This window comes from Lichenostomus cassidix, chromosome 5 (assembly GCF_008360975.1).
Source record: "Lichenostomus cassidix isolate B80296 chromosome 5, HeHo_3.0, whole genome shotgun sequence".
In the NCBI taxonomy this organism is placed as follows: Eukaryota; Metazoa; Chordata; class Aves; order Passeriformes; family Meliphagidae; genus Lichenostomus; species Lichenostomus cassidix.
This window is the reverse complement of record NC_139486.1, coordinates 25,075,845-25,100,598: the sequence shown is the minus strand read 5'-3', so window position 1 is coordinate 25,100,598 and position 24,754 is coordinate 25,075,845. Positions and strand designations below refer to the sequence as shown.

The window sequence follows — 24,754 nt, the reverse complement described above, 5'->3', positions numbered from 1 at the left end:
TCTTTTTCGATGCTGTCAGGTGAAAGAAAGAGGCAGAAAGTATCTCAGAGACGTACTGGTATTTTCTTTGCCTTTCAGGTATTTTAAATTAGGTCAGTTTACAAGGAAGAGCTCAGCTGTTTAATGCTTTTTATATGACAATCTCAAAGCAATTGATATTCAATTAATTTCCAGTCTTGCTCTGATTTTGGATACGTTGTTCTCATTTTCACTGTACACACCAAGGGAAAGAAAAGTTCAAACACTGGCCAAATACCACGCAATTCAGCAGTAACAGAACCAAGAACAAGGACTCGACATGCTGAATATACCTTTGGCAGCTTCCTCGAGCCGAACAAGCAAAACCTGAGTTGAGGCAAGATGCACTCTTGGGAGAATTTCAGCTGACGTCCAAGGTCTTCTGAGTGTGCACAGGGAGGACTGATTTGTTCACTTTCACATGAAGTTTTGCAAACCTCATCACACTTTACTACCCTTGTGTGTGTGAATGTGTAACAGGACTAAAAGGAGCCAGTTGGAAAAGAGACAATTACTACCTTCTTTCATACACTAGTTGTTTCTAGCTCTTCAGTAGGTGAGTTAAGCAGCTCATAACATCCTCAAGAATGGCCCTAAGAGCTCTGGCCCTATGAAATCAAGTTAGAAAGAGGCTTCTAAAAGGACAGAGGAGTATTTCTTAGTATCAGTTTAACAAAACCAAACTGAATTACCACCACCTCTTCTCTGTGAACATGTCAACGTGAGAGTTTCAATCAAGCACCCACTAAAAGCAGGAGAGGAAAACAAGCATTTCAGCAGCTTGAACTCACCTCTTGAGTTTCTCCTGATGTCTAAAAAAGACAGGGGGAGCTTCCTTTTTGCACCCTCTGTTGCATATGAGCTCCAGATGCGAGCATGCTATTTTCAGAGTCAGAGGATACAGATGTCATTAAATATGCTGGTGATCTGCTCCAGTCTATTGAAATTTTTTTAAACTGAGATCAACACCCAAAAAAAGTACTGAAGACTCAGCATGAAGAGGGGAAACAACTGCAATGAAAGTTGTAGTTCCTATATTACCAAAACAAGGTGCAGGGCACAGATCATACTCAGTATCATGAACTGTAGGTCCTGACAATTGATTTGGGAGATCTTGCAGGACCTCTGGAAAAAGTAAAAAAATTCCGACATGGTGTTTTCTTCCCACATGGTAGTAGGGTTATGAAGTAGCTTTTTATGACCCATTCAGTTTTCCTTTTATAGCAGCCTATTTATACACTCCAGTCACAGCTTCCACTGTACTGATTACTATAGTGCTCATTTCCTCATTCTGAACTGCGCATGCATTTGTTTTTTCAATTTTTATTCTCTCCTTATTAGATCTATTAGCTTTGCATTACCTACACCCTGTTGCTTAGCCTCTCCTAGGCTTCCTTTCTACGGACACTTGTCTCTTTGACAACTAAGTAATCAACAGTTCAGTTATTGTACTTTAATAAAATAACCATTTCAAGATAAGCTTTCCATCTTTGTTCATGTTTAAATGCATGAAGAATAAATTCAACACAGTATTTGGGCAGCAGTTCAGTATCAGTCAAGTTAAAACATCTTCTTCCACTCTTAATAGGCCATGAAAAGAAGACTTCTTAAAACTCACTGTCCTTTCTACAGTCCCATTTACTAACTGTGTCAGTAAGTGCCTAAAGGCCACTGATCCTTTTTGCTTACAGCATGTATTATCAAATTCACTGACCTGTACATCATTTGAAGGCTGAAATCCAGTTCAATGTTTTCCCATTTACACTAGATGTAAGTTGTGCAGCAAACTTTTTAACAATGCTTTTAAATTCACAACACATTTAGTCCAAAATTCCTGAAGTTAATATTTTTGCACTTGGGATTGTTAATGTTTGGTAAAACCCGAAACATTTTTCAGCTGACTAAAAGCTTTACATCCTTCAAACGTAAAATCTAAATATAAATGTGGTGGGCGTATGTGGATCTTTTCTCTCTGAGGAAGCTCTGTTACGAATTTCCAATGTTTTACGCCACCACCAAGCCTCTGCTAAGCCGTGACACCTGTTCAGAATTTTCAGCTTCTTAACCCCTTATTACACTTCCTACCATCCGCAGCAGAAATGCAGGAGGTGGAAAAGAGTTCCATCATCCTGGACTTGCTGTTTTAGTTCTCAATGGCTCCTCAGTGTTCTTCAGTATTTTCTATTAATATCCACCTTAAGGACTACTAACTAAATAGATAAACTTGTCTCTCTTGTAAGAGATGCCAGTAGATAATCTGGTTAGCAAGCAGACCCTGGAAAGAAAACCTAGAAATTCCATAGGAGGAACACTAAAAATAATACTGTTAATAATAAATATTATTACTGATAATAATAAATAGTTTATACCAAATTGAAACAGCACTACAGCTTTTAAGTAATTATGCTAAATGCATTCTTATCATTCATATTAATAAGGATTCACTATTTTTAGGTTTGATATATTTAGCAAACAATGCTACTGACCGAAAATTCTTTTAGCATTACTATGCAGACACTCTTTTTTAACATTTCTGCAAAAATGAAACTATGAGGATATTTCCTGGCTAAAAGTCAAAACACCCTGTTGAGACAAAATGCCTCTGTAAGAAAACCTGTTTCAAAAGACTCTTTTTCATTAAAAACCACAAATACAACTCAGATTAATCACAGTATAAATTTTGACCTGATTTATTCACACAAATCAATCCAAATTCATTTTAGGCCCAAAATATGTATCATAAGGATACTAGTAAATTTTTCCAGGTACTAGAGAATCTTGTATAAATGTATCTGTTCAAGTGCTTCTCTGTCAACATCCTTTTCCAGATACACATCATAGTTTAGCTGCACCTCTTCGACCCATTGACTGAGCTGTACATCTGTCTGAAACAATGAAAGCAGATCCTTAAATCAACACCATGTTAAGAAACAGCAGGAGTTTCAAGGTCAATACAACATTAAGAAGGCAAGACATAATATGAGAGATTAGTAATTCCAAATTATATGGCAATGATAAATTAATTTCTGGAAAAGACATTTTAACTCAAATAGGAGGTAATAAAGATAACTTTAAAAATTATCTCAGTCAATAGTCTAGATAATTTGCTAGCATACTACTACTGCCTTTCTGTATGCATTTGTATAAGCCTCAAGCATCCTGATCCGAAAGCGACATTCTGACAGATGTGCTGAAGGAGCAGCTAACAGTACCACAGAAAAATCACAGGTATTTTCTTGTTTTACACCCAGGGAGTATTGTATTAAGGCTACAAAGGGCTTCTCAGCTGCTATGTGACTACAGTCTGCTCCAAGAAAAGTTCAAATGACACCACTGCTGCACTTGGGGCTGAGGATCTATTTCACTCATCAGTATACAGGCAACAAGTGATTCAATTTCTCTAAAACTAACTACTGTAGCAAGCAAGTCACTTTGTACATAACCTTGTCATGTCTGATCAGTGTTTTGTTTCTTAACTAGAGCCAGGCCACATAATTTGTCCAGGCATCACATACATGACCTACCAATGATCGACGGCAGAACACACAGAGAGCAGAGCATGGTCCATCAGAAGTGGTTACTACTAAGGGAACAGCACAGGGCATTCAACATCTTTAAAAGATTTACCATCCTTTCTTTTGTTTCCAGCTGCAATTTAAAGCTATGTCACTGATACAAGATGTCTGATGGTAGTCACTTGGCTAGTCAGGTGACATCTCTCCCTAATCTGTACTTCCAAAAGATCATACTGGCATATTATGAGTAATTTTCTATGCTGAAAACAGATCAGAAGACAGAGTATCCTGTGGGATGGCCCTTTTTTAGTAGGTCCCTTTCTCTCACTGGCTTAACAAAACAATTCTCTCATGTTTCAAGGCAATGTGCAAATGTAGAGCTAAACAGAGGCAAGGTTTTATCTCTATAAGTTTATACATCCATTGTACTTCTGAAGACCTGCCCCTAAACCTGGAAGAAGTCTGATGGCAGTGTGCCTAGGTAGCCAAGAAGGTCAGTGACATCCTGGCCCGTATCAAAATTAGCGTGTCTAGCAGGGCTGGGGCAGTGCTTGTCTCCCTGGTACTCAGCACTGGTAAGGCTGCACCTCCAATTGTTTTCAGTTCTGGGCCCCTCACTACAAGAAAGATATTGAGGTGCAGGAGCAAGTCCAGAGAAGGACAATGGAGCTGGTGAAGAGTCTGGAGCACAGGTCCTGTGAGGAGTTTAACCTGGAGAAAAAGAGGCTCAGGGCTGACCTTATCACTCCCTAAAGTTGCCTGAAGGGAGGCTGTAGCCAGGTGGGGGTGGCCTCTCATCCCAGGCAACTGGCAACAGGATGAGAGGAAATGGCCTCAAGCTGTGCCAGGGGAGGTTCAGGTTGGATATCAGAAGAACTCCACTGAAAGGGTGGTTAAGTATTGGAAGGAGCTGCCCAGGGAAGTGGTGGAGTCACCATCCCTGTAAGTGTTCAAGTGTTCAACCTCCCAGCTAAGATATTTTAATAATAGACATGATAATACAGTAATTCATGCAGCCAACTGATATAGGCTGGGATTTTCATTTTTCACATGAGGACAAGTAAAGTACAGGAAGATGTGTTGGTGGTCAACCTCAAAACAGAATCCAGAGTCTTACACCTTTTAATCTCTGCACAAAATTACATACCCTTCCTTACAGCAATACTGGCAAAACAGCTAACTTCAATTATAGAAATGCCACTTTGATAGAAAATAGCAAAGTGTGTCAGCCAAAACTGGCTGAGGGAACTTACCTGGAGCTTTGAAAGTGATTCTTCAAGACTTGGAACTGTCACTAATAAGGACCCTCTTTTCCTTACATTACAAGCAATAAATTCCCAAGCTCTGAAACACATTTAAAGATGACCAGTTTTTTGGGGGGAAAAACACCCATATTTGATACAAAATAAATTTAAAACTTACAGTTTATTGGCCAGAGGTAGACTAAGCTTAAAGACTTGCAATACATGCTTATCAGTCACTATCAATATCTAAGCAGATCTATTTGCAGGAATAAAACCAAGCATCTTGTTAAAAACACAGGGAGTATATGGTCTTACAATGTTAGATTTTGTAACTTTTCAATTCTCATACATACATGCCTATCATTTAGTATTGTCAGTATTTTCACTTTGAACTAGGATTAAACATTGACATTTGGTCCCTTTAAATTTTTGGGTTTGAAGAAAATCCAGTCCTGAAGCACAGTGTTTTTATTAAGCCACACAACAAGCTGCTCCTTACATACATACTTCGTGTACAGTCGTGACAAAGTACTTCTCTTAAGACATTAGTAATCAGAGTATTTAAATATAACCCCCAGCATTCCCTTCTTTTTATTTTGCAAGTAAGGCAATTTCTCACAGCATGACAATTCAGACTAAAAAGAATGTAATTTCCAGCATTCTTCAAATGTCATTTGTCTTCATGCTACTAATGCAACACTAAACCACTATCCCTGAGTTTTGACAGAATCAAATGAATTCTCAGTCATGTGCCTGGAAAACTATCTCCTGGCATTTTGAAACACCCACTATCCTTCACCCATCTACTCTGTGCCTTTCTGGTTGGCAATACCACCTGGTATCCAGGGCAGCAGGACAAGCCTTAGCTGAAACTAGTAGAGAATGTCAGACTTGGCTGGGACCAAGTGGAGACACAGGTACTCCTTCTTTTTGACTGTCCATTCTAAACTTCAATGATCAAGTTATTTACATTTTAAATGGATGCTGCTGGATTAGCAAAAGCTCATCTGTGAGTGTCTTGTACCTGAAAGAGAACCTTAGCCTCATGTTTGTTTGCTACCACATCCTTATGAAGATCTAATAGAAATATCATTAATAACCATGCTTTGGAGTCCGTATATATTAAAGCTCTGACATCTACAAGTCAGTGATCTGTCTTATTTCTGAAGATTAAGCTTTATGCTGATACAGTAATTTCAGATTCTTTAGCAGCAAGATACTATTTTAACAGATCAGTGCGAGGATTCAGGGCAAGGTTTGGGTAAACAAAGCAGCAGTTTTTAGTGGGTTTAACAACAAACAACTGTCAGAACATCTTAGCAGTTAAGTATAACAATTAGATGTAGGCAGACTGAAACACTTTCCTTATATAAATTATGCAAGTGCTTTCAAAAAGCACAACCTTAAGGTTTTCCATAATTCACAAGGTTACACACACATTGCCAAAGAAATTGGTAACTTGTTTGGACACAGAGCTTACCTGGCCTGTTCCTGTCTGTCAAGAAAATATTCAAAGACATTATTCATTACAACAACATCAGCCTTCTGCAGAAGTGAGGGCTGAGTACAGATGTCTGCATGAACCACCTGAAGGAGAAAAATTTCCCAAGGCATAAATTAAGAGACAAATACAGCCTTAGAATAGTCATGAAGCCTGTCAGCCTAATACAGCATCTGCTACCACACTGCTGAACCAGTCACAAAAACAGGCATTTCACTGGCTTTGCAGTAGATAAAGCTGACATACATAACCATAATAACCTTAAAAATGAAAAAAAGACCAAAACCAAAAACAACCCCAGATTTAACTCTTCTTATTAAAATACTCTATCCATTATGTTAAGTGAAATAAAGTACAGCTGAATTTTTGTTTAGAACTGTGTGCCATGAAAGAGGAGATGATGTACGTGATGGCTGTTACATTTCACTTACCTATAATTTATCACAAATGTCCAGTCATTTCAGGAAAGGAGCTAAGCTAGTTGAAGCTATTTTGAGAATATTAAAAGGCATCTCACAGGGTCAGTGGGTTACTGAAGGATTATAGCTAGAAAAGACACTACAGACCCAGATTTCACAGCTGAATTCTCACAAAGCACACTGGGAATGCTGGAAAGGCAGGATGCTCAGTAGCACTGGAGGACCTTACTAAACAACTACCTCTCCAGTCAGCATAGAGGAGCTGTTTTGATTTCATCTACCTTCACCTACCAAAAAGGATATTAACACATCATGTCATTTTTCAAAACAGGTGAGAGAGGAGAATATGGATGCTCATTAACACTCTGATGTGTTTGATTTCCTCTTAAAGACAGAAAAATCTATCAATCTGACTCGATGATCCCCAAGGGTCCTTTTCAACTCAGAATATTCTATTATTCTGCATCCCAAATCTGATGAGAAATGTAAACTGGAATATCTTTTGAAGGGATAAGTAGTAATCAGCATAGATTTACTAAAGGTAAGTAATGCTTTACCAACCTGATTGCATTCTATGATGCACCAACTACCTGTATGGATGAGGGAAGTGCAGTGGATATTGTCTACTTTGCCTTCAACAAGGCTTCTGTCACTGTCTCTCACAACATCCTCACATGCAAACTCAGGGTGTGAGGACTGGATGAGTGGACAGTGAGGTGGATTAAGAACTGGCTGAACAGCAAATGCCAGAGGGCCATAAACAGTGGCACAGGGTCAAGTTGGAGGCCTGTCACTACTGGTGTTCCCCAAGGCTCAGTACTGGGTTCAGAATTGTTTAACTTATCCATGACTGACTGGATGAAGGGGAGCTGCCTCCTCAGCAAGTTCACTGATGACAGGAAGCTGGAAGGAGTGGCCAACACCCCAGAGGGCTGTGCATCCCTTCAGAAGGGCCTTGACAGGTTGGAGGGATGGGCAGAGAGGAACCTTCTGAAATTCAACAACGGCAAATGCAGGGTCATGCACCTGGGGAGGAATAACCCCATGCACAGGGTAGGATACTAATGGCAGCCCTAATATTTTGGGCCACAATTCAGAAAGATGCTTAAGCTACTGGAAAACTCTGAACATATGTTGATGTTTCCTTGACTTGAATGATACTTGAGACTTGACATAAAATTACTCTGTATTTACAGAGTAAGTGACCATAGTGACCAAAGTGACCTAAGCACCTCATTCTCCCCAAACACATCCTCATTCCTTTTGGGGAATTTGGGACCACATAAGCATCTGCACAATGAGCCAGACCCAAGTACTGCTCGAGTCAAAACCCTAATATTGCTGGGCTCTTTTTCGCCTGAACCAGTTCTCCGATCTGCCTGGCTAGGGGATAGCACAACAGAGGAGGCAGCAACTGATTTTAAAACTGCTCTATTGCCCAATGGAATACACACCAAGCCTTCCATGATTACAGGCAATTTATGAATTGAGGTCTCAAGTTTCCTAAGATCTGCTGAACTGTTTACTTTCCTTCCAGTATCTAAGTGCTTGCTCAAATGGCAAAAGATACTGAGCAATGTTCTATGTACTTTAACACACCAAATGCTGACCAAAGAAATGCACAGTTCACTCAGAGATTTAGCCACTAAAGATATCATTTCTCTTTGCTATCCTTTAGGAACATATTCTAATAAAAATTCAGAATATCTTGAAAAAAAAAATCTCTATTTAATCTCTTAAAAGTTTTTTACATTTGTGTCATTAATTATTACCACCAACTGGATTCTCACAATTTTTCAAGCTGGTATGTACCTCTAGAGAGGATTCATTTAGGGATGAAATAAAAATCTAGGATTGAAATGTTTGAAGCAGTGTGATAACAGGAGTCACATGACTAAATTAGCATCTAATGAGACACAAATAGCTAAGTCCTCGGGCACTGCTTTGAAAACCTATTATCTTATCTTTATGCTCCAAAATGAATACTTCAGCAGAATTACAAGGTGCGAAGGAAAACCATAAAAGCTTATAATAAAAAATATACAAGGCTGAAAAGCACACTTACAAATCTCCAGCTCCACTGAATTAATTTGACAGAGTTCCTAACTGTACTTTCAGTTTCATCACAATACGGTGTTACGAACACAAAACATTTACAAAACCCAAAGGTTATGGATAAACTGTCAGCAACCGGGATTGAACTGAGCAACCCAATGATACTGCTTACCCTGTGTTAAATATTTTATGTTTATTATTTATTTCTAGTTTAAAATCGGGTTACCTTAATTCCCAAGAAATTACTATACTCAGCAGTTTGTGCAACTTCATTCAAAAGCACATGCATAAAACACAGGATTACAGTCAGTATTCTACCCAGCATACTCTACTTACTTTGCTGGTAACAAAATAACAGGTTTTGTCCAGAAAGGAATTTTTTTTCTCTTTAGAACATTAGCAGCTATTCCCATAGTGGAACTAGGGAAATTGTTCTCATAAAGACAGCACTTTGTTTGAAACCCACTGTGTTTGTGGAAGGTACATATACACTGACATTCCATGAAAGGAGATACTGATAATTCTAAGTCCTTTAGGTGTCCTTAGATGCAAATTTGCAAATCCTACAAACATCTTTCTGCTAACAAAAGCGAATCACAGACATTTAGTTTTGTACTCGTGACAGAAATTCCTTATGCATTCCATTTCACAGAATTAAATGGCAATAATGTCACTGATTTCACTGGAGAAATCTGTTTTGTGTGAGTCAATAGCTAAGTCCAGTCATGAAAAAGGCTAAGTGATTAATCTTTTGATAATTTCCCTCTTCTTCTCTGCTACGAGTTCTTTTATCCTAATGCAAAACCTTTGTTTAGGCTCAAAACAAGCAAAGGCAGAAAATTCTCAGAATATTGATTTACCAGCCACTCACTTAAACCAGATACCTTGTACACAGAGTTTAAAAATACATAAATTAAAACATGTATTTAGTTACCTTTATTCTGTCAATGAACTCATACTTTGTAATCATCATTTCTTGCAACTGGCAAAAGTCTGCATTCATTTCTACTCCATACAGCTGGGAAGCTGAGCTATAAAGATAACCCTGTATTATGAAAAAGAAATTTAGTAACTGTGATGCCTTCAAAATAAGTTCAGAATTCTCATTTAAAAAGAAGAGAATAAAACACAAGCTAATATTAAAAAAACAGGAAGTTGAGAAATGTCTTTCAGTGGCTGTGACATATTTTTCAGAGCTAAGCCCCTGATTTGGCAATTCCCACTTATGTCTCATGAATTTTTTTTGGTATGAGATCCAAAACAACATGTCAAAATAACAAAAAGAAAAGCTCCAATTTCACTTCGACTGCAAAACAGATTGAAAATAGTCTTAGAAAGAAAAAAGGTGTACAAAACAAATGAAGAAAATAATATGAAGGGAAAAGACTCTACACATATTTGTTTCTTGGGAGAATTGAAGAAGAAAATATCAAGAGAAAAGAACAAAAACATGAGACATAACATATAGTCAATATGAGTGAAAAAGAAGGACAATGTACCAATAATATAGTGGGATATTTTGACACCAAGTCTTTGTCAGCACCTCTAAGTTATTGTATTAATGTCATTTTCAGATGCTTCATACAGGTACAGATGAAAAAAAGAAAAAAAGCAAAATTATGCCTTAATATGAAGCCCAAAGAATAGTTCAGTTTTGGACTAAAAATTTGGGAAGTGGTTGGAAATGTTAGAGGAAAAAAAGTACAAATACTTCAGGGTACAGGGCCCTAACAAAGATACTGCTTAAAGTGCACTGTCTCCATTGGGCAAAATAATTACATTTTGCCAACAATGGCAAAGACAAACAATGCCGAAGTTACAGAATATCTGAGATATACATGTATTACAACTTAATCATTAACGTTTTCTGAAATCATTCAACTCAGAGATTAGAAAAGCAACCTGTGAAGGTGAAGTCACCCCTCATCCAAGGCAAGAGCATGTTACAAAGCAGAACTCTTTTTTACAAGAGCACTTTGAGAATATCTTCTACTATGGTAATACAAGCATTTAACTACTTCAAAACAAATACAGCCTAGCAAAAGTGTTACCATTTAAGGATGTAATGCTGCTAATATTTACAAATGGGAGTAACTTTCCTCATTTGAGTAGTCCCAAAATTAGACTATTCAAATGAGTAAAATCACATGCTCAAGTGTTTCCAAGATTGAGCCCTAAACAGCCATTGACTTTTTAAAGAAAGTAGTAATATGTGTTTTGCATTGCTGTTGGCCATATGTTGCACCAGCCATGCCAAAAGCAATCAAAATTGCACTCAAGTTTCTCGATGAAGTATTTTATGTGCATTTTAAAACGCAGAGCAGGACAATATGTTTTTGGAGACAAATTCATATCAAAGTCTTCCTTTGTATAATTTAACAGTTTGTCAGCTTCATAAAGGAATTTAACATAACTAATCTATATATAGGCATGGTCAAGACATAAGAGGACAAACTTACTTATGAAAGAGACAGCAGGATTTAGCAAAAGAGCAGCATGTGTGACAGCAATATGCTACTCTGTTGGACAACAGACTTTTCCTCTCCATAAGCAAGATCATTTGTATTCCCTCTTGCGAGGAACAGAAGAAGAACTGAAATTGCTAGTAAACAGCACTATTCAGAAAGTCAGATCAGAGATGCCTCTCAGAATGACCCATCCAAGATGGAGTAATGAGAGTAGGCAGTCAAAAAAGAGGGAAAATGTTTGTCACAGTAATAAAATATGAATTCCTGTGCTGGAAGTTACCGCAAATAGCACTGCACCAAGCCTGGAGCCAACGTCAACCACTACCTTTCCTGTCAGGTCAGGCAGTACATGTTGATAAAGAAACTTCAGTTCCATGAGGGAAAAGGAATGCGAAATAAACTCTGGGAAATAAGAACAGAACAAAGGTGTTGGGTGGGCAGTACTAACTACTGTGTTATTAACCATTGAAATAATAACCTGAAGAGTTTTCTTCACTGAAAACTTGTATGGTTTTCTGCCTGCACTAGTGCTGGGCACCCTGGAACACCAGGGTTTGCAGATCAGAGATAATCTGCCAAGCAGTCTGTCCCAAGTCTGGGGATTCCTTGCCTTACATGGAGAATTTTGAAATCCTTCATGAAACTGAATTACCTTTTTCTGCACAGTAACATATATTAGAGAATACAAAACAAAGCAACTTGGAACTGTTTAACTGAAAAAGGAAAATATGGTACCTAAGGCTCAACACAATTTGAGCAAAACTTTTTACGGGCAGACATATTAATAGCTTTAACTTCAACTCCAAAGTTTTAATGAATGGAATGTTCTCGATATAAACCATTCCTTCAATGGCTGTGCTATACTGGCAACAGCACTGATCTGTACCACACCACACACAAGGTTTAAGACAGATGGTGCTTTCTACTGTTTTCAGCATGTGAGAGGAGACCGAGGCTATTGCATGGACTCCTACAGCATTGTCTTCCTCTTGCAACTTCCTCTCCTGTGGGACATAGCCTGCCTCTTACCTGCCCAGTTTTTGTGGACAACTCCTGTCACTCATACATTGCAAATTAATTCAACTTACACGTGTAGGAGTCTCCTTCCATTGGTTATGGGAAATAATTCTGGCCTGTGTATTGCACCAGTCTGGACAAAGTCCTCCATCAGCTGTATGTTGTCTTGTCCAGCTGAGTCACTGCACAAACCAGTTTAGTTAAACTCAAATTGCTTCTCTTGTTCCCGAAAGAACACTTACCTAAAGATGCAGTTTTGTATGAGCCACACTCTGTGCAGTAGCTCCTACTCATTTTCCCCTCCTCACACAATGAATCAACAACATCATCATCATAAAGGAATGCATCAACATGAATCATGGGCAGTGGATGCTGGTGTATCTGAGAAGAGGAACAAAATTTAGAAAGGCATAACCAAGTCGCTTAATGTCACTCACACTGTCACACATGTTAGATGTCCCACCATCCCACCTTTCTCAAAATCCCCAAGATCCATGTTTTTCCCTATGCAACAGTTACAAATCAAAACTCAACAACAGAAATCCTGCTCATAAACTGGATCATCAAATTCCACTGAAATAACCAGTAAGAGGTAACCGACAAACAAAAGCAAGCTGGTTTTGATAGCTGTCTAGGGGATCAGATGAAAATTTTGTCTCCTTAGTGCTTATTTGGCTATAGAGAAGATACAGGGCAAAGCAAGCTTTTTCTCTTCTTTTAATGAGGAGAATGTAACTTAAATTTAGGAGAAAGATCAATTTTGTTTCTCAGCCACAACTGACTATTTTCATCTTCATGCCCTATGCCTCTATCTAGAAGCACCCCTGATTAACATGGGTGTCACTTTCAATCAAAAGTATACCAGTCGGAATGCTTGCCTTCTCATCATTTCAAGGGGCATAATCTTCATCCTCCTACTCATCTTTCCTCCCTTTTCTAGGCTTGCTGCATGTGGCCAATCCACTTTTCCCACTGAAAAGCCACACATCACTTTTCTGGGAAATGCATTAACTGTCCTTGTATACTGACAGCTCAAGTAGAAAAGGTGCACTCCTCTCCCACAGGACTCACAGCCCACCTCTTTCTGAGCCATCACAATCTGAAAAGAGCTGGATATCATCTCTGGGCTGCCCACATTATGGCAACAGCAAAACACTGGCCCTGTATTCCTGTTTTCTTTAAGGGGGCTGTTAGAGTCTATCATGGAACTAGCATTAAAGAATCAGTGTGACAGGTGCCATACCACACAGAATGAAAGCTATGCCAAATAACTTATGATCAAAGATTAAAAACTATGAAACAACTTTCTTGGAGTCATGCAAAGACAGAGCAACAGACCTGAGAACCAAGCTGAGATTTCCTATACTTCAATCCATGCTCATTCTCTATTATGAACTACTGCTAAAAATGAAATCAGAATAAATGCTGTGGTCCAGCAAAAGCAGACCATAACGATTTGCTTACTTTCTGAGTAGCCTGATGTTCCGAAGTAAACATTGCCTCCATGGGTAAGCGACTCCGCAAATCTTCAGCGATATTTCTGAGCACAACGTCATTGTTACTCACCATAAGCTCATCAAAGTCATCTATAAACCAAGACAAACAAAAACCCCTGAACAATCATATGCAGATCATGTGGACTAAGTGATGACCAGTACAATGCAGTTGCAACACATAAACAACACCAGATGGATAAGGTTTTTTATTCCAATGCCTTTTTCAGCCTTTGTTAGCTTTTCCAGCCAATGACAGATTTGGATTGTAATAACTTTGCCACTTAAAATAAATGCATTGCTTTTCTGAAATCTCAAATTATTTTCATATTTATAAATTTATAACTCACATATGATGGTCTGGGCTGCCACCAAAGTGATACTGTTTCAGCTTAAGATATAAAAAACATCAAAGATGCTTTTGAACTATTGAAGAAATTACAAAACTCAATAGTTGCCTGAATGCAGGCTCTTTTTTTTTTTAATACAAGTTTCTTTTTATACATATGATCTTTCTAATAAACTTACAAAAAAATCAGGGATAATGCACAGTTCAACAGTTCAACTCACAATATATTTTACATTACCTAAACTATCAAAATAATTCAAATGGGAAGAAAAATAGGAATGGATGTAAACCAATACATTTTTTCAAAGCCACACTGTAAATTTTTGCTATTTTTCCAGGATATACCTGCATTACTTTAGCACATTTTTTTAAAGACATCTAGAAAAAAGATTGAGAAGGAAACCATGTGAGTCACTAATTCTTTCTTCTCCCAAGGCTCAATCAACAGTAAGTGTCATTACTTCTCCAAACTGTTTTTTTAGAATTATTGTTAATGCTGGAGACTCTACAACCACCCTTAGCATCTATTCTGGTGCCTGACTACCCTTTGAAAGAAACACTCTTCTTAATTACTGATTTAGATTTCCTCTGCCACTACTTAAACTTAGTACTTTCTGCCCTACTCACAATGGAAATAGAAAAATTTGTTCCTCTCCATTATATAGTAATGATTTACCTCCCTGAAGATCTACCATGTGCCACATCATTTTTTTTCAAGAAAAAAGAAGATTCACCTATACAGACTTTTCCTGATTTTTTTTTTCTCACGTGTGATCATTCTCAACACTTCCCTTTGGATCTCCTGGACTCTCTCATCCTTTATGACCTGCAGTATTGAGAACCAGACACTCCAGCTAAAGGTTTAATTGCACATACCAGACTTTTCATATCCTGCAGCCAACATCCTACTTACACCCTCCAATATCACATTAAGAATATGATGCTCCTAACTGCCATTCAGCACAAGATCTGCTGAGTGCATGTACTCTGCTGTTTCCCTGTTATGTTTTCCTCAAAAGAAGGACTAGGTGGAATTCCTTTTGTCTGGACATCTCACTGCTCTGAGGATGCTGAACTGGTTCTAAACAAAGTCACATCTCAGGTCAAAGCTAAATATCTGTAAAAGACACCTAGCACCAACAAAAAGCAACCACAAATCTAATCCTGAAAAAATATAACAAACCCATCTATTAAGTCTCATCTAAGAACTGACACATATGTCCTCTCTTCCCCATCCCTTCTGGTTTGTTTCTTGTTTTATTCAGACTGCCAACATCTTGTGCAGCAACTGTGCTTTTTACATGTACGTGCATTACTCACAAAAATAAAATCTGACAGCTTTTACAGGTGTTTTTAAAAAAAGACAATGTTTGCTAGCATTGCTGTTCCACGTGGGAACATTAGTACAGAAAAGCTTGATGGCAAACAGGTTCAAAATAAATCAGTAGAACACACGACAGGTTTCTCTACACTAATACTTTTAATCTTTCCTGTGGATCACAGGAAATGCTAGGAATGGTGAGAAATTTTAAGGTTAGTATAGGAAACAGAAACCTGTTAACCTTTTAACTATGAAGTGCTTCTGACACTTTTTGTAGTGAGAACAATATGATTAAGGAAACCATCACTCCTTGGTGAAAACACTCTTTCCTTAAGAGTGCAAATATAAATGGTTCTTTCAACACATCCCAAAATGGACTTTAACAGATAATCCTGAATCCCCCGTTGTAAGCAGAAGAAATCTGAAATTATCTGTACTCCCTTAAGATATATTTGGTTTATAATTTATGAAATACATAGCAGTAATGCTCCAAGGCCCTGATGGGCCATTACCATTGGTAGTTGTTATACTTCAGGAAGACAACTCACTGTTCCTGAGCGCTCACAGTTATGTTCTCCAGAACCTCAGCTCCTCAAGAGATGCAGACTTTGCAGTGAGGAACAGGAGGGATAGAGGCGGCAGCTGCAACAGCAGCAGCACCAACACAACAGGTGCAATGCAGCAGCTCCAGCTTGTCAGCATTTTAACTTGAAAACTCTAATGAGCACCAATCCTGTTAAACTCACAGTCCATCCAACAATTTGCAGATTTATGAACATCGCAGAAGCAGTGAGTGATTTTTCCCATCAGCTCAGGGAAGATTTCTATGGATGTCACACAGCACAGAAGTAAACCCAGATATCATGGGAAGGGAAGGTGGGCAAATCTAACTGTAGCTTAATTGGGACCATTGGCACCACAACATGCCCTCAGAGTGCCAAGGCGCCAGTTTGCTGAGGCGGGTAACATCTGAGCAAGCAAGGGGGAAAATCATGCTACAGACAGAACAAGAGTAGAAAGTTGATATTAGCAGCTGAACAGATCAGTGCCTGTGGGCAATAAGCCTCTACATCTGGTACTTGCTTTAAAACAATACTATTACTATGCAAGAGAGCTCATCCAGCTGTTATAGTGCCTGTTAAGAGTATCAAATTCATATACAGCGTTTAATGAAATGCAGGAAGTGTTCCTAGACCACCAGCCCAGCCACATCACACTGCAAATACAGAACTTCAGTTCTCTTCTCCCAGATCTACTGTGTCAATAGGATCTGCTTCCTCATGGCCTGGGTGACGTTTCCTGGCCAACACTAGTGACGGACAGCTCTCCAGACTACTCTGTTCCAGCTCTACAGTAGAGAAACACATACCTTCAGTGGAACACAGGTAGCACATCCATCTTCCTCTAATCCCAAGTATCCCTTCCCTGCCTCGAGTTCAATCTGTACAATACCATGCGAGAGGGCCTCTCGCATGGGGCCCTCTGAGCTCTTCTTATGAAACAAAAGACATACAGCTTATGACATACACAAGTTCTTGTATGCTCTGTATCAAACAGGTCCTAAGGACAGCACATACGCATCTCAAACAAAAAATTGTTGAAACACTGACACTGAAAAATAAATGATGAATGAAAATGCTCCAACTATCAGCTACTGCTCTACAGCACAATAAGCAGGAAGAAAAAAAAGGAGAAGGAGGTCTGAACAGACTCCATCCAAGATGACAAAATGGCAGCTGCAGCAGAAGCTGTGTGTGCAACACTCCACGCCTGTGTGTATAGTCTGTGACTGAACTCTGACACAGAGAGTTGACTCATTCCTGTCAAAGCAAGAAACAGCAACAGCTACCACAATAACTCATTTACTTTTACAGTATGTAAATATTTGTAGATTGCCATCAAGTAGGAAACACCAGTGCCAAATATGAAAATAGGCATCTCTGCTGGTACAGTTTTATCAACTCCACCCTTGCATTTAACAAATTGTTGGCTCTTGAGAATCTCAGTACCACCTTACAAGGGATCTTCAAAGAAAAAACAAAAATTGAAAACTATTTTATATGTCATTTTAGTACCTGTTATATACATGAAATGTATATAACATGAAATGGAGAGTGTGCAAGCCAACCCGTGTTCATTGAACAGACAACTAACCAGGAAAGAAACGTACAGTTCATGAAACACTGCAAGATGAATCACAATCATTTGTTTATGGAGGAAGTCTGAGTGCGTAGTGTTTGTATTTTACTTCAAAAACCGGTTCCACTGGATCTACTCAACATGCATTTATAAAATTTAATTAACACGTTGCAAAAAGCCTCATTATCACCCTGGTGCTAGTCAGCCTTTCTACACAAGCTAAGAAAACATCACAAAGCCTCACAGCAGATAGAGAGCACCGCTATACCAAATACCAACATCTAAGCACCCGGGCACTGCAAAATACAGGATTGAAGACAAGTAATGTGTGATTTCCAAATGACAACAGAAGATTACTGGTCACGTGCAAAGAAGAGGATTTAGCAAAGCCAACCATAACAGCAAGCATCATCTGGTCTTGTAGATATAAACTCCGACTCACAGAAGAGAAAAGCAAATATTAACAGCCATGTTACTTAATATGAGGTTAATTTAATACTGAAGCATGTTTTAATAATACTGAACAACCAAGTCAAAGAGGAAGCACCCAATCCCTAAAACTTTAGTACTGCCCTTTTTGGCTAAACAATTTGAGAAGCAATATGTGACCTCAGTATATCAAGTACCTCAGGAACTCTAAATATTATGTCTATCCCTAAGCATACACAGCTATTGGTAGGAAGTAATTGGCTTTTCCCAACAGAAATATTACCAGAGCTTATATTATTAGTTTAAGTCTTTTACATTGATTAATTGAAAGAAGCTTTAAAGTTAAATTTTAAACAAGGTAAGTCACATACCTATTTTATAATCACTAGCTTTCCCCACCACTATTAAGTTTCAATGACTAACAACTTAAAAGTACTTAGTATTCTTGATACTTCTCTCACACCAGTATCACTTGTCACAACAAAGGAAATTAATGCAAATTCCCAAAGCTGATGATTCATCAAATTATAGGTAACATTCCATTTTAGTTTATCAAAGAGAATCATGGAAAAGATTTTTGGTATGGTATAATTTTAACAAATAAATCCATTCCAGTTAATGTGGAAATGCAATGTTATTTTTATCTCTTCTGAAAGGGTATTTTACTTGAATAAATCACTTCTGTGAATTTGGATATGAAACCTTGTACTAAATTGCTTTTTCACATGTGTTAAATATATTTAATTTTGTGTATGTACACACACATACACAAAAACTCATACTATACTTGTCACATTGCAGAAACTCACATTTTCATCCTGTTTAAAGATACTCATTCCACTTTAGTTCCATCTGCAGTGACTGAAAGGAAATACTGAAAGAATAAATTTTTTTTCATCCTATTTCCTCTTCCTGTCTTGTGAAAATTATCAACTGGTAACTTTACCTAGTAGGTCTGAGAACATGCTAATACCTAGGTTAATTTTATCAGATACTCCTCCCTCACTGCCTGTTAAAAGCCTGAACTTACAGCACTGACTGCCCTCAACTTCCAAAACACAAGACTAGATTGTACACCAACCTCTTAAAAAGCTGGTCTTCTCCCAGTACAAGTGAATCCAAAACAACAACAAAAAAATGTAGTTAATTATATGTTGTTTACCGTTAAATTAGAAGATTTGCAATGATTTATTATTCAATAATTATTTTGTGTAATATTCCTGATATTGAATATTTTAAGTACTGTAGGAACAATCAGCAATTCAGACCAATACATCACTTTGAAATCTTAGTTTCATATTTAGAAGTTTCTAGGGAAATGCATATATTGGAAGAAGTTTGTAGGAGTATTCTATTACATTGTTGCATGAACTGAAAAAAAATTTAGAAGTTAGTATAAGAATAGTAAGTTTTAGCCCTGATGAGGAAGTATTTCAATCTTAGACCCCATGACACAACACAAGAAGCATAGAGGGTCTTATCACCTTATCTGTGCTTTACTGACATTAACTGAGAGAAAGGCTTTGTACTCTGCATTAAAGTGCTAAGCACAGCGAAGGTGTTCAGTAGTTGCCAGTAGGTAGAGCAGTTTGGTGACTTCAAACTCAAACTTTAAATTCAGATTCCTGTATTTACTTCCTCTGATTCCTGTTTTCCTGTTCATGTAAACAGATAGCTTGGTCAATTCTTTTACTGGTTATCTTCTCCAGCATTCATTCTTGCCAAAAGCAACCTTTTCTGCTACTGAAAATTTGAGAAGTCTGGGCAGTGGAGGTGCAAGTGGGAATACACCCCAGCTACACATCAAATGCTGGGACCCAACTGAGGGGATTATCAGGGGGGTTTCCCCAACTGGTTTGAATTAGCTCTTGGGCTTCACCCAGATTTTCTTAGCCAGAACTTCTGGAACATGGTTATTGCAAAAGGATATTAAAACATTAATCATCCTATTATAAAAAAGTTAAGACACCAAGAGTTCCTGTTCTTTTTTCCAACTCTTATTAGTTCATTTTCTTTAAGATCTAAGACTAACTCAAAAGAAAAGCTGGAATGCAAGTCACCGTGAAATGACGTACATTTCACTGCAGTGTGTGGGAAGAGCTGGCTGATTGTGAAACAGCCAAGCAGTGTTGCTAAGCAGCTGCTTTAAAACAGTAATGTCTTCTTCCATCACACATAAAGATTCGGAATTTCTAAGATTCTCAATACAAAAAAAAACCCATTCATACAAAGAAAAAATGAATAGAATTTTGCATACACTTACATTCCCATAATTACTAAGGAAGATTAGTCAGAAATCACTGGAGTGAGAACATGTTCAGTGCTCTCTCAGTTCAAAATACATAAAGCTTCACTTTAGGTAAGGTAACTTGCTTTACTATAAATCAGTTTGTCTCTTCCATGGAAGTTTCTCAATAACATTTCATGCATTGTGTGCGAGTCAGAAAATACCAACTAAGTTGAAGGAATAAATAAGGCTGTCTTTGCAACAACACTAATCCTAAAGATCAACCACTTTATGCAGGACTTTACTCTTAGGATGCATGTACACTCTAATTCAGAGAGAGGCGTGAAGAAGGAAAAAAGCCTGACTACAGTTTACACTGGAATCATGCCCAGCTCTCCTCAGCTGGAGGTAAAACTACATGCTTAATATTTTGACAGAAACAGGAATGGGATACATTAGGAGAAGGTGGAGAACAGACACACCACAGAAAAAAGTTTGTCTATGGGGATACGATTTTTGCTTCCATTTACCCTACCCTAGTTTTCATTCAGAATATTATCTCCCCATCCCTAACCCATTTTTTTTCCTTTTGTTCATCAGAGGTTTGTTTCTTTCCTACATCTGTATGGCCAAAGACTAGGCTTTTATTTCTGTGTGGCACAGAGATCTAGTAACTTTTTACATTTCCCATAAAACAGTCTTCTCTCTGCACAGAGAGAGCACCATATTCCCTAGCTGTATTCAAGGTACAGCAGCAGAAACTTCTACCAGCTCCTCACTATCCTCAGTTCAACTAGTATTGATTATCACAGGACTATCTAGGTTTTAAAATGGGCAGTATAATTATTCAAATGCAGCAATTCTGAGATTAAAAAAAAAAAAAAACACAGTAAAAGTTACTGCCAGTATGCAGCCACAGAAGCAGCTCAGAGAAACAATAGAGAAGCATCATCAAGAACATTGTGTTGGGGACATCACACCAAATATTTGCATCTCGGAGAAAACTGCAGAGACCTGCAGGACACACCAGTGTGTCCAGCCTCTGCTCACTCACTGTTCAATGCTGCAAGAAAATAAAACCAGTAAGGGAGAAATACTGATACTGTACTCCAGTCTTGAACGCATCAGGGTGAAAGCCAGAGATAAAGCAGGACACAGCCATTCAGACAAAGGAGATTAGAAAAACAGAACAGGTTAATGACCTTAAGAGGCAATAAAACATATCTTGATTGTTTAACAATGTAAAGTTTTTATACATAGGCATAAAGCTTTCTAATTCTCACCCCTTCACCATACACCTACATGTAAACACACGTGTGTTAGAGAGGGAGACTGCAGCATGTCCAGAGAGCACAAGAACTGGGCAAACATTAATACTTTTCCTTGAAACATCAAAATCAACAGATTCAGAACCTGATAACTTCTGTAAGCATTAGCATGAGACCAAATTCTATAGGCTCTAAATTTCTCCACAAATGTGGCAATTAGGGAAAAAAGATTAGCCTAAGTCACACATTCCAAATGACACACCTAAAATCTGATTACTTATAGATCTATACTTCATCAGCAATTCACAAAATACAATCACAAAATGTAAGCAAATGCCAAAGATGCAGATGCCTAAAGTGCAATTTGATTTCTCAGAGTATTAATTAATAGCATCCAGCCAGGATATTAAAAATGAGCTTTTAAGAGAAAATTAGCATAAAATATTATCAGAGCACAAGCCTGTTAACGAAGAATCCTAAATCAAAAAAGATTCTGAAGATGGCCTGACAAGGAGACTAGAGAGATGAAATTATGTTCATGACTTCAGCTGCTTGATCCTGATTGCCCTGTCCACTCTGTTCTCTGATCTGCAGCATATGAGCTGAAAAGCCATTGAATGGCAACCGTAAAGCTAAATTATGTTTAAAGATGATGCACATAGTGAAGCAGCAGCAATCACTATTGATCCAAACAGCATAAAAATAGAAGGACACAGATTGCTCAGATGTCCCACACACAAAGTAGCTCAAAATATGGAAGCTAATCTACACTTTAGCTCGTATCTTAATTACGAAGAGCAAATATGAAGCAGGAATATATGTGTCCTTTCACTGAAAGACCTAGGCAAAGAGTTAGATCATTAAAATTTAGAAAAAATATTTGAGAAATTGTAATATAACACAGGCTAGGAAACATAGCATATTATCTTCCACAGAAACTATCTATGGTAAGTTTTGGAAGCTGTAACACACACACAAAAAACTTATTCATTGACAAAGGATTTTGGAGTCTACAGAAACTATGCCATTTGCTAAAAATTCCTATGGTAGAAGTAAAACACTACCATAGAAACAAAACCGAGAAGATAGTAACTACTATTTTCCTAACTGAAACAGTTCAGCATTTTCAAGTTTCACTAATAAGTTCCCATGTGCTTTACTATATTTGTAAAGGAGTCAGGAAGCTGAGAAAGCCATATATGCACACCACACAATCTAATGTAGTGTGTAGGAGCTGTGATGATTTATGTTAAGTGCAGAAGCAATATGAATGATTGCATATGGAATTCAACGATGTTTTTATACTAGGCCATATTGGATAGAAGAAAACTACTTCAACCAAGATTATTTACAGTAACCCAAGCACTGTTTAGCAAGCAGAGCACAGTACTGCATCTAGACAAGGCCTCAAAAATGAAAGGATGACGTACTGCTTACAGCAGATTGCTCCTGCATTGTATCTATAATGACATAATGCTAGAGCAGACATATCCATGTAGACACATATATATGTGTGTACATACACATACACAGAGAAAATGTTTAATTGCAATTAGCACTAACTACTTCCATCAAAATTCAGCCTGCAAGTTCCAGGGAGTCCCATCTCTGCTCTATTATGAAGGCTGACTCCCAGATGCTCTAAAACATCTGGCAATGTCTCTTCTAAAGAAAGAACATGTTTGGGTGGGAGTGCTGCATGCCTGTCATGGATGGTAAATGCTGTTCCCAACTGGTTCCCTTCCCATAAATCCAGCAGAGGGCCTGCTGCACCTGAGAAAGGTCTGTCCTGCCTCTGCATCTGAGTGACTGTGAGAGCTGCAAACCACGGGGCAACACTGAGTTTGCAGTTCCAAGTACCTGGACAGCTGGACAACTGCTTGGTGTCACAGTTGGCCTTTGTGCCACGGTCCCCGTGTGTTGGCTTATGAAGTTGCTTTCACTCCAAAGTGGAAGTGCTGGAACAAAGACCCAAACAGGAAGCATAATCTGAGCACAGCAGGGCATGACTGTATCGTATGATGAGATTCTCCGAACACATGATCATTAGGGTAGGTTTACCATCCCAGCAGACAATCATTAATATACAGTGCACACACATCCTGGATGCTTGAGACTGGATCACAAGATTGGAGGAGCCTTCCAGATTCCTATCTGCATTGGCAATATGCACATATACCCTGAGACTAAGCAGTGTTTAGATTTTATTCAGCATAGCACTATATACCTACAGCTTTGATGCACTGCCTATATTGAGGTTTTCTGTGCCACCCTTTGCGTTCAGTTCCAAATTAACAGCTTCTGTACTGACCAGTATTTCCTTTCTTCATCTGCCACAAGATGCTTGATTGCAGCACACTGATGAAATTATTTCCAGGCATAAACAAGGAAGTAAACAGAAATCTATGTTAACTTACGCTGACATCAAGTGGGGAAAGTAGTGTTTGTAAATTAGCTCAAACCGCTACTTCCAACTTTCTGAAAGGCTGCTGTGAACACGTGTGAACAGCCTAACACCCAAAAGCCTCTCAGTGAAGCAGGAGCAGGGTGGCTCCGCACGCCCTGTGGCGCCACGGGGCTTAGCGGTGACCCCGCAGGCGGGCAGAGGAGCGCCCGCCCCGGGGCGCCGCCGGCCCGACACGGCACGGCCGTCCCAGGCCGCGCCCGAAGGGGCGAGGGCGGCCCGGACCCGCTCGGAGCCGGGCAGGGCGGGCGGCACCGGCCGCGCTCTGCTCCAGCCTCCCCGAGCGCCGAAGCTCCCCGGCTGAGCCGCCCGGCCGGGGCCAGCCGGTACCCTGCGAGCCGCGCGGCCCCGGCAGGGCCGGAAGGGGGCGGCAGCCCGGCCCGGGCACCGAGACCCTCGCCCAGGGTCCGCTCACCCCCCGGCCCCGGCTGCCGCACCGCGCCCCTCGGCCCGACCCGGCGGCGGGCCCGCGCGGGGTGCGCACCGGTGCGGCGGGTGGCGCTTACGGGAGTTGCGCATCCAGTGCAGCAGGCGCGGCAGGTCGGCGGCGCGCGTGCCCCGCACGGCCGCCAGCACCGCGCGCCGCGCCGCCTCCAGCTCCATCGCGCCGCCGCCGCCGCGGGGGGGCGCCACGCACGCCGCCGCCCGCACGTGCCCGCCGCGGGAGAAGCCCCGCCCCCCGCGCGCCCACCCGCCCGCTACCCGCACGTGCGCATGCGGGAGGGCGTCGCCGACCGGAAGGGGCCGTTCACGCATGCTCGGTGCCGCGCTTAGGCGCCCTCTCCCGGAGAGTGCCCGCGCTGCCGCTTGGCGCCGCGCACGGCCCC

The 24,754-nt window shown here is 39.6% G+C and overlaps 1 protein-coding gene across 11 annotated transcripts; it reads right to left on the bottom strand.

Moving 5' to 3' along the window:
* Window positions 1-1,499: 1,499 nt before the first annotated feature.
* LOC146436198 (uncharacterized) lies at window positions 1,500-24,754 on the bottom strand. Of its 11 annotated transcripts, none has more exons than XM_085061892.1 (9): window positions 24,434-24,561; window positions 13,702-13,823; window positions 12,480-12,618; window positions 11,501-11,622; window positions 9,687-9,797; window positions 6,258-6,364; window positions 4,787-4,877; window positions 2,768-2,903; window positions 1,500-2,199 (listed from the first exon to the last, which is right to left on the bottom strand). In XM_085061892.1, exons 1-8 carry the CDS (start codon window positions 24,528-24,530, stop codon window positions 2,787-2,789), a joined length of 906 nt encoding a protein of 301 aa, XP_084918018.1. In that variant the 5' UTR covers window positions 24,531-24,561; the 3' UTR covers window positions 1,500-2,199; window positions 2,768-2,786. The 11 variants fall into 11 exon arrangements, with proteins under 11 accessions (XP_084918018.1, XP_084918022.1, XP_084918023.1 ...); XM_085061896.1 differs by lacking the exons at window positions 1,500-2,199; window positions 24,434-24,561 and adding exons at window positions 23,324-23,421; window positions 23,881-24,309 and having other exon boundaries at window positions 2,685-2,903; XM_085061897.1 differs by lacking the exons at window positions 1,500-2,199; window positions 24,434-24,561 and adding exons at window positions 23,324-23,421; window positions 23,775-23,856 and having other exon boundaries at window positions 2,685-2,903.

Bases quoted from the DNA above. Each gene is read 5' to 3' on its own strand.
- LOC146436198 (XM_085061892.1), bottom strand. From the start codon at position 24,530: ATGGAGCTGGAGGCGGCGCGGCGCGCGGTGCTGGCGGCCGTGCGGGGC. The intron at 12,619-13,701 runs GTAAGCAAATCG...TCCTCTTCTCAG, and splicing joins AACATCAGGCTACTCAGAAA to ATACACCAGCATCCACTGCC. The intron at 11,623-12,479 runs GTAAGTGTTCTT...CTTATTTCCCAG, and splicing joins ATACAAAACTGCATCTTTAG to AGTTTATTTCGCATTCCTTT.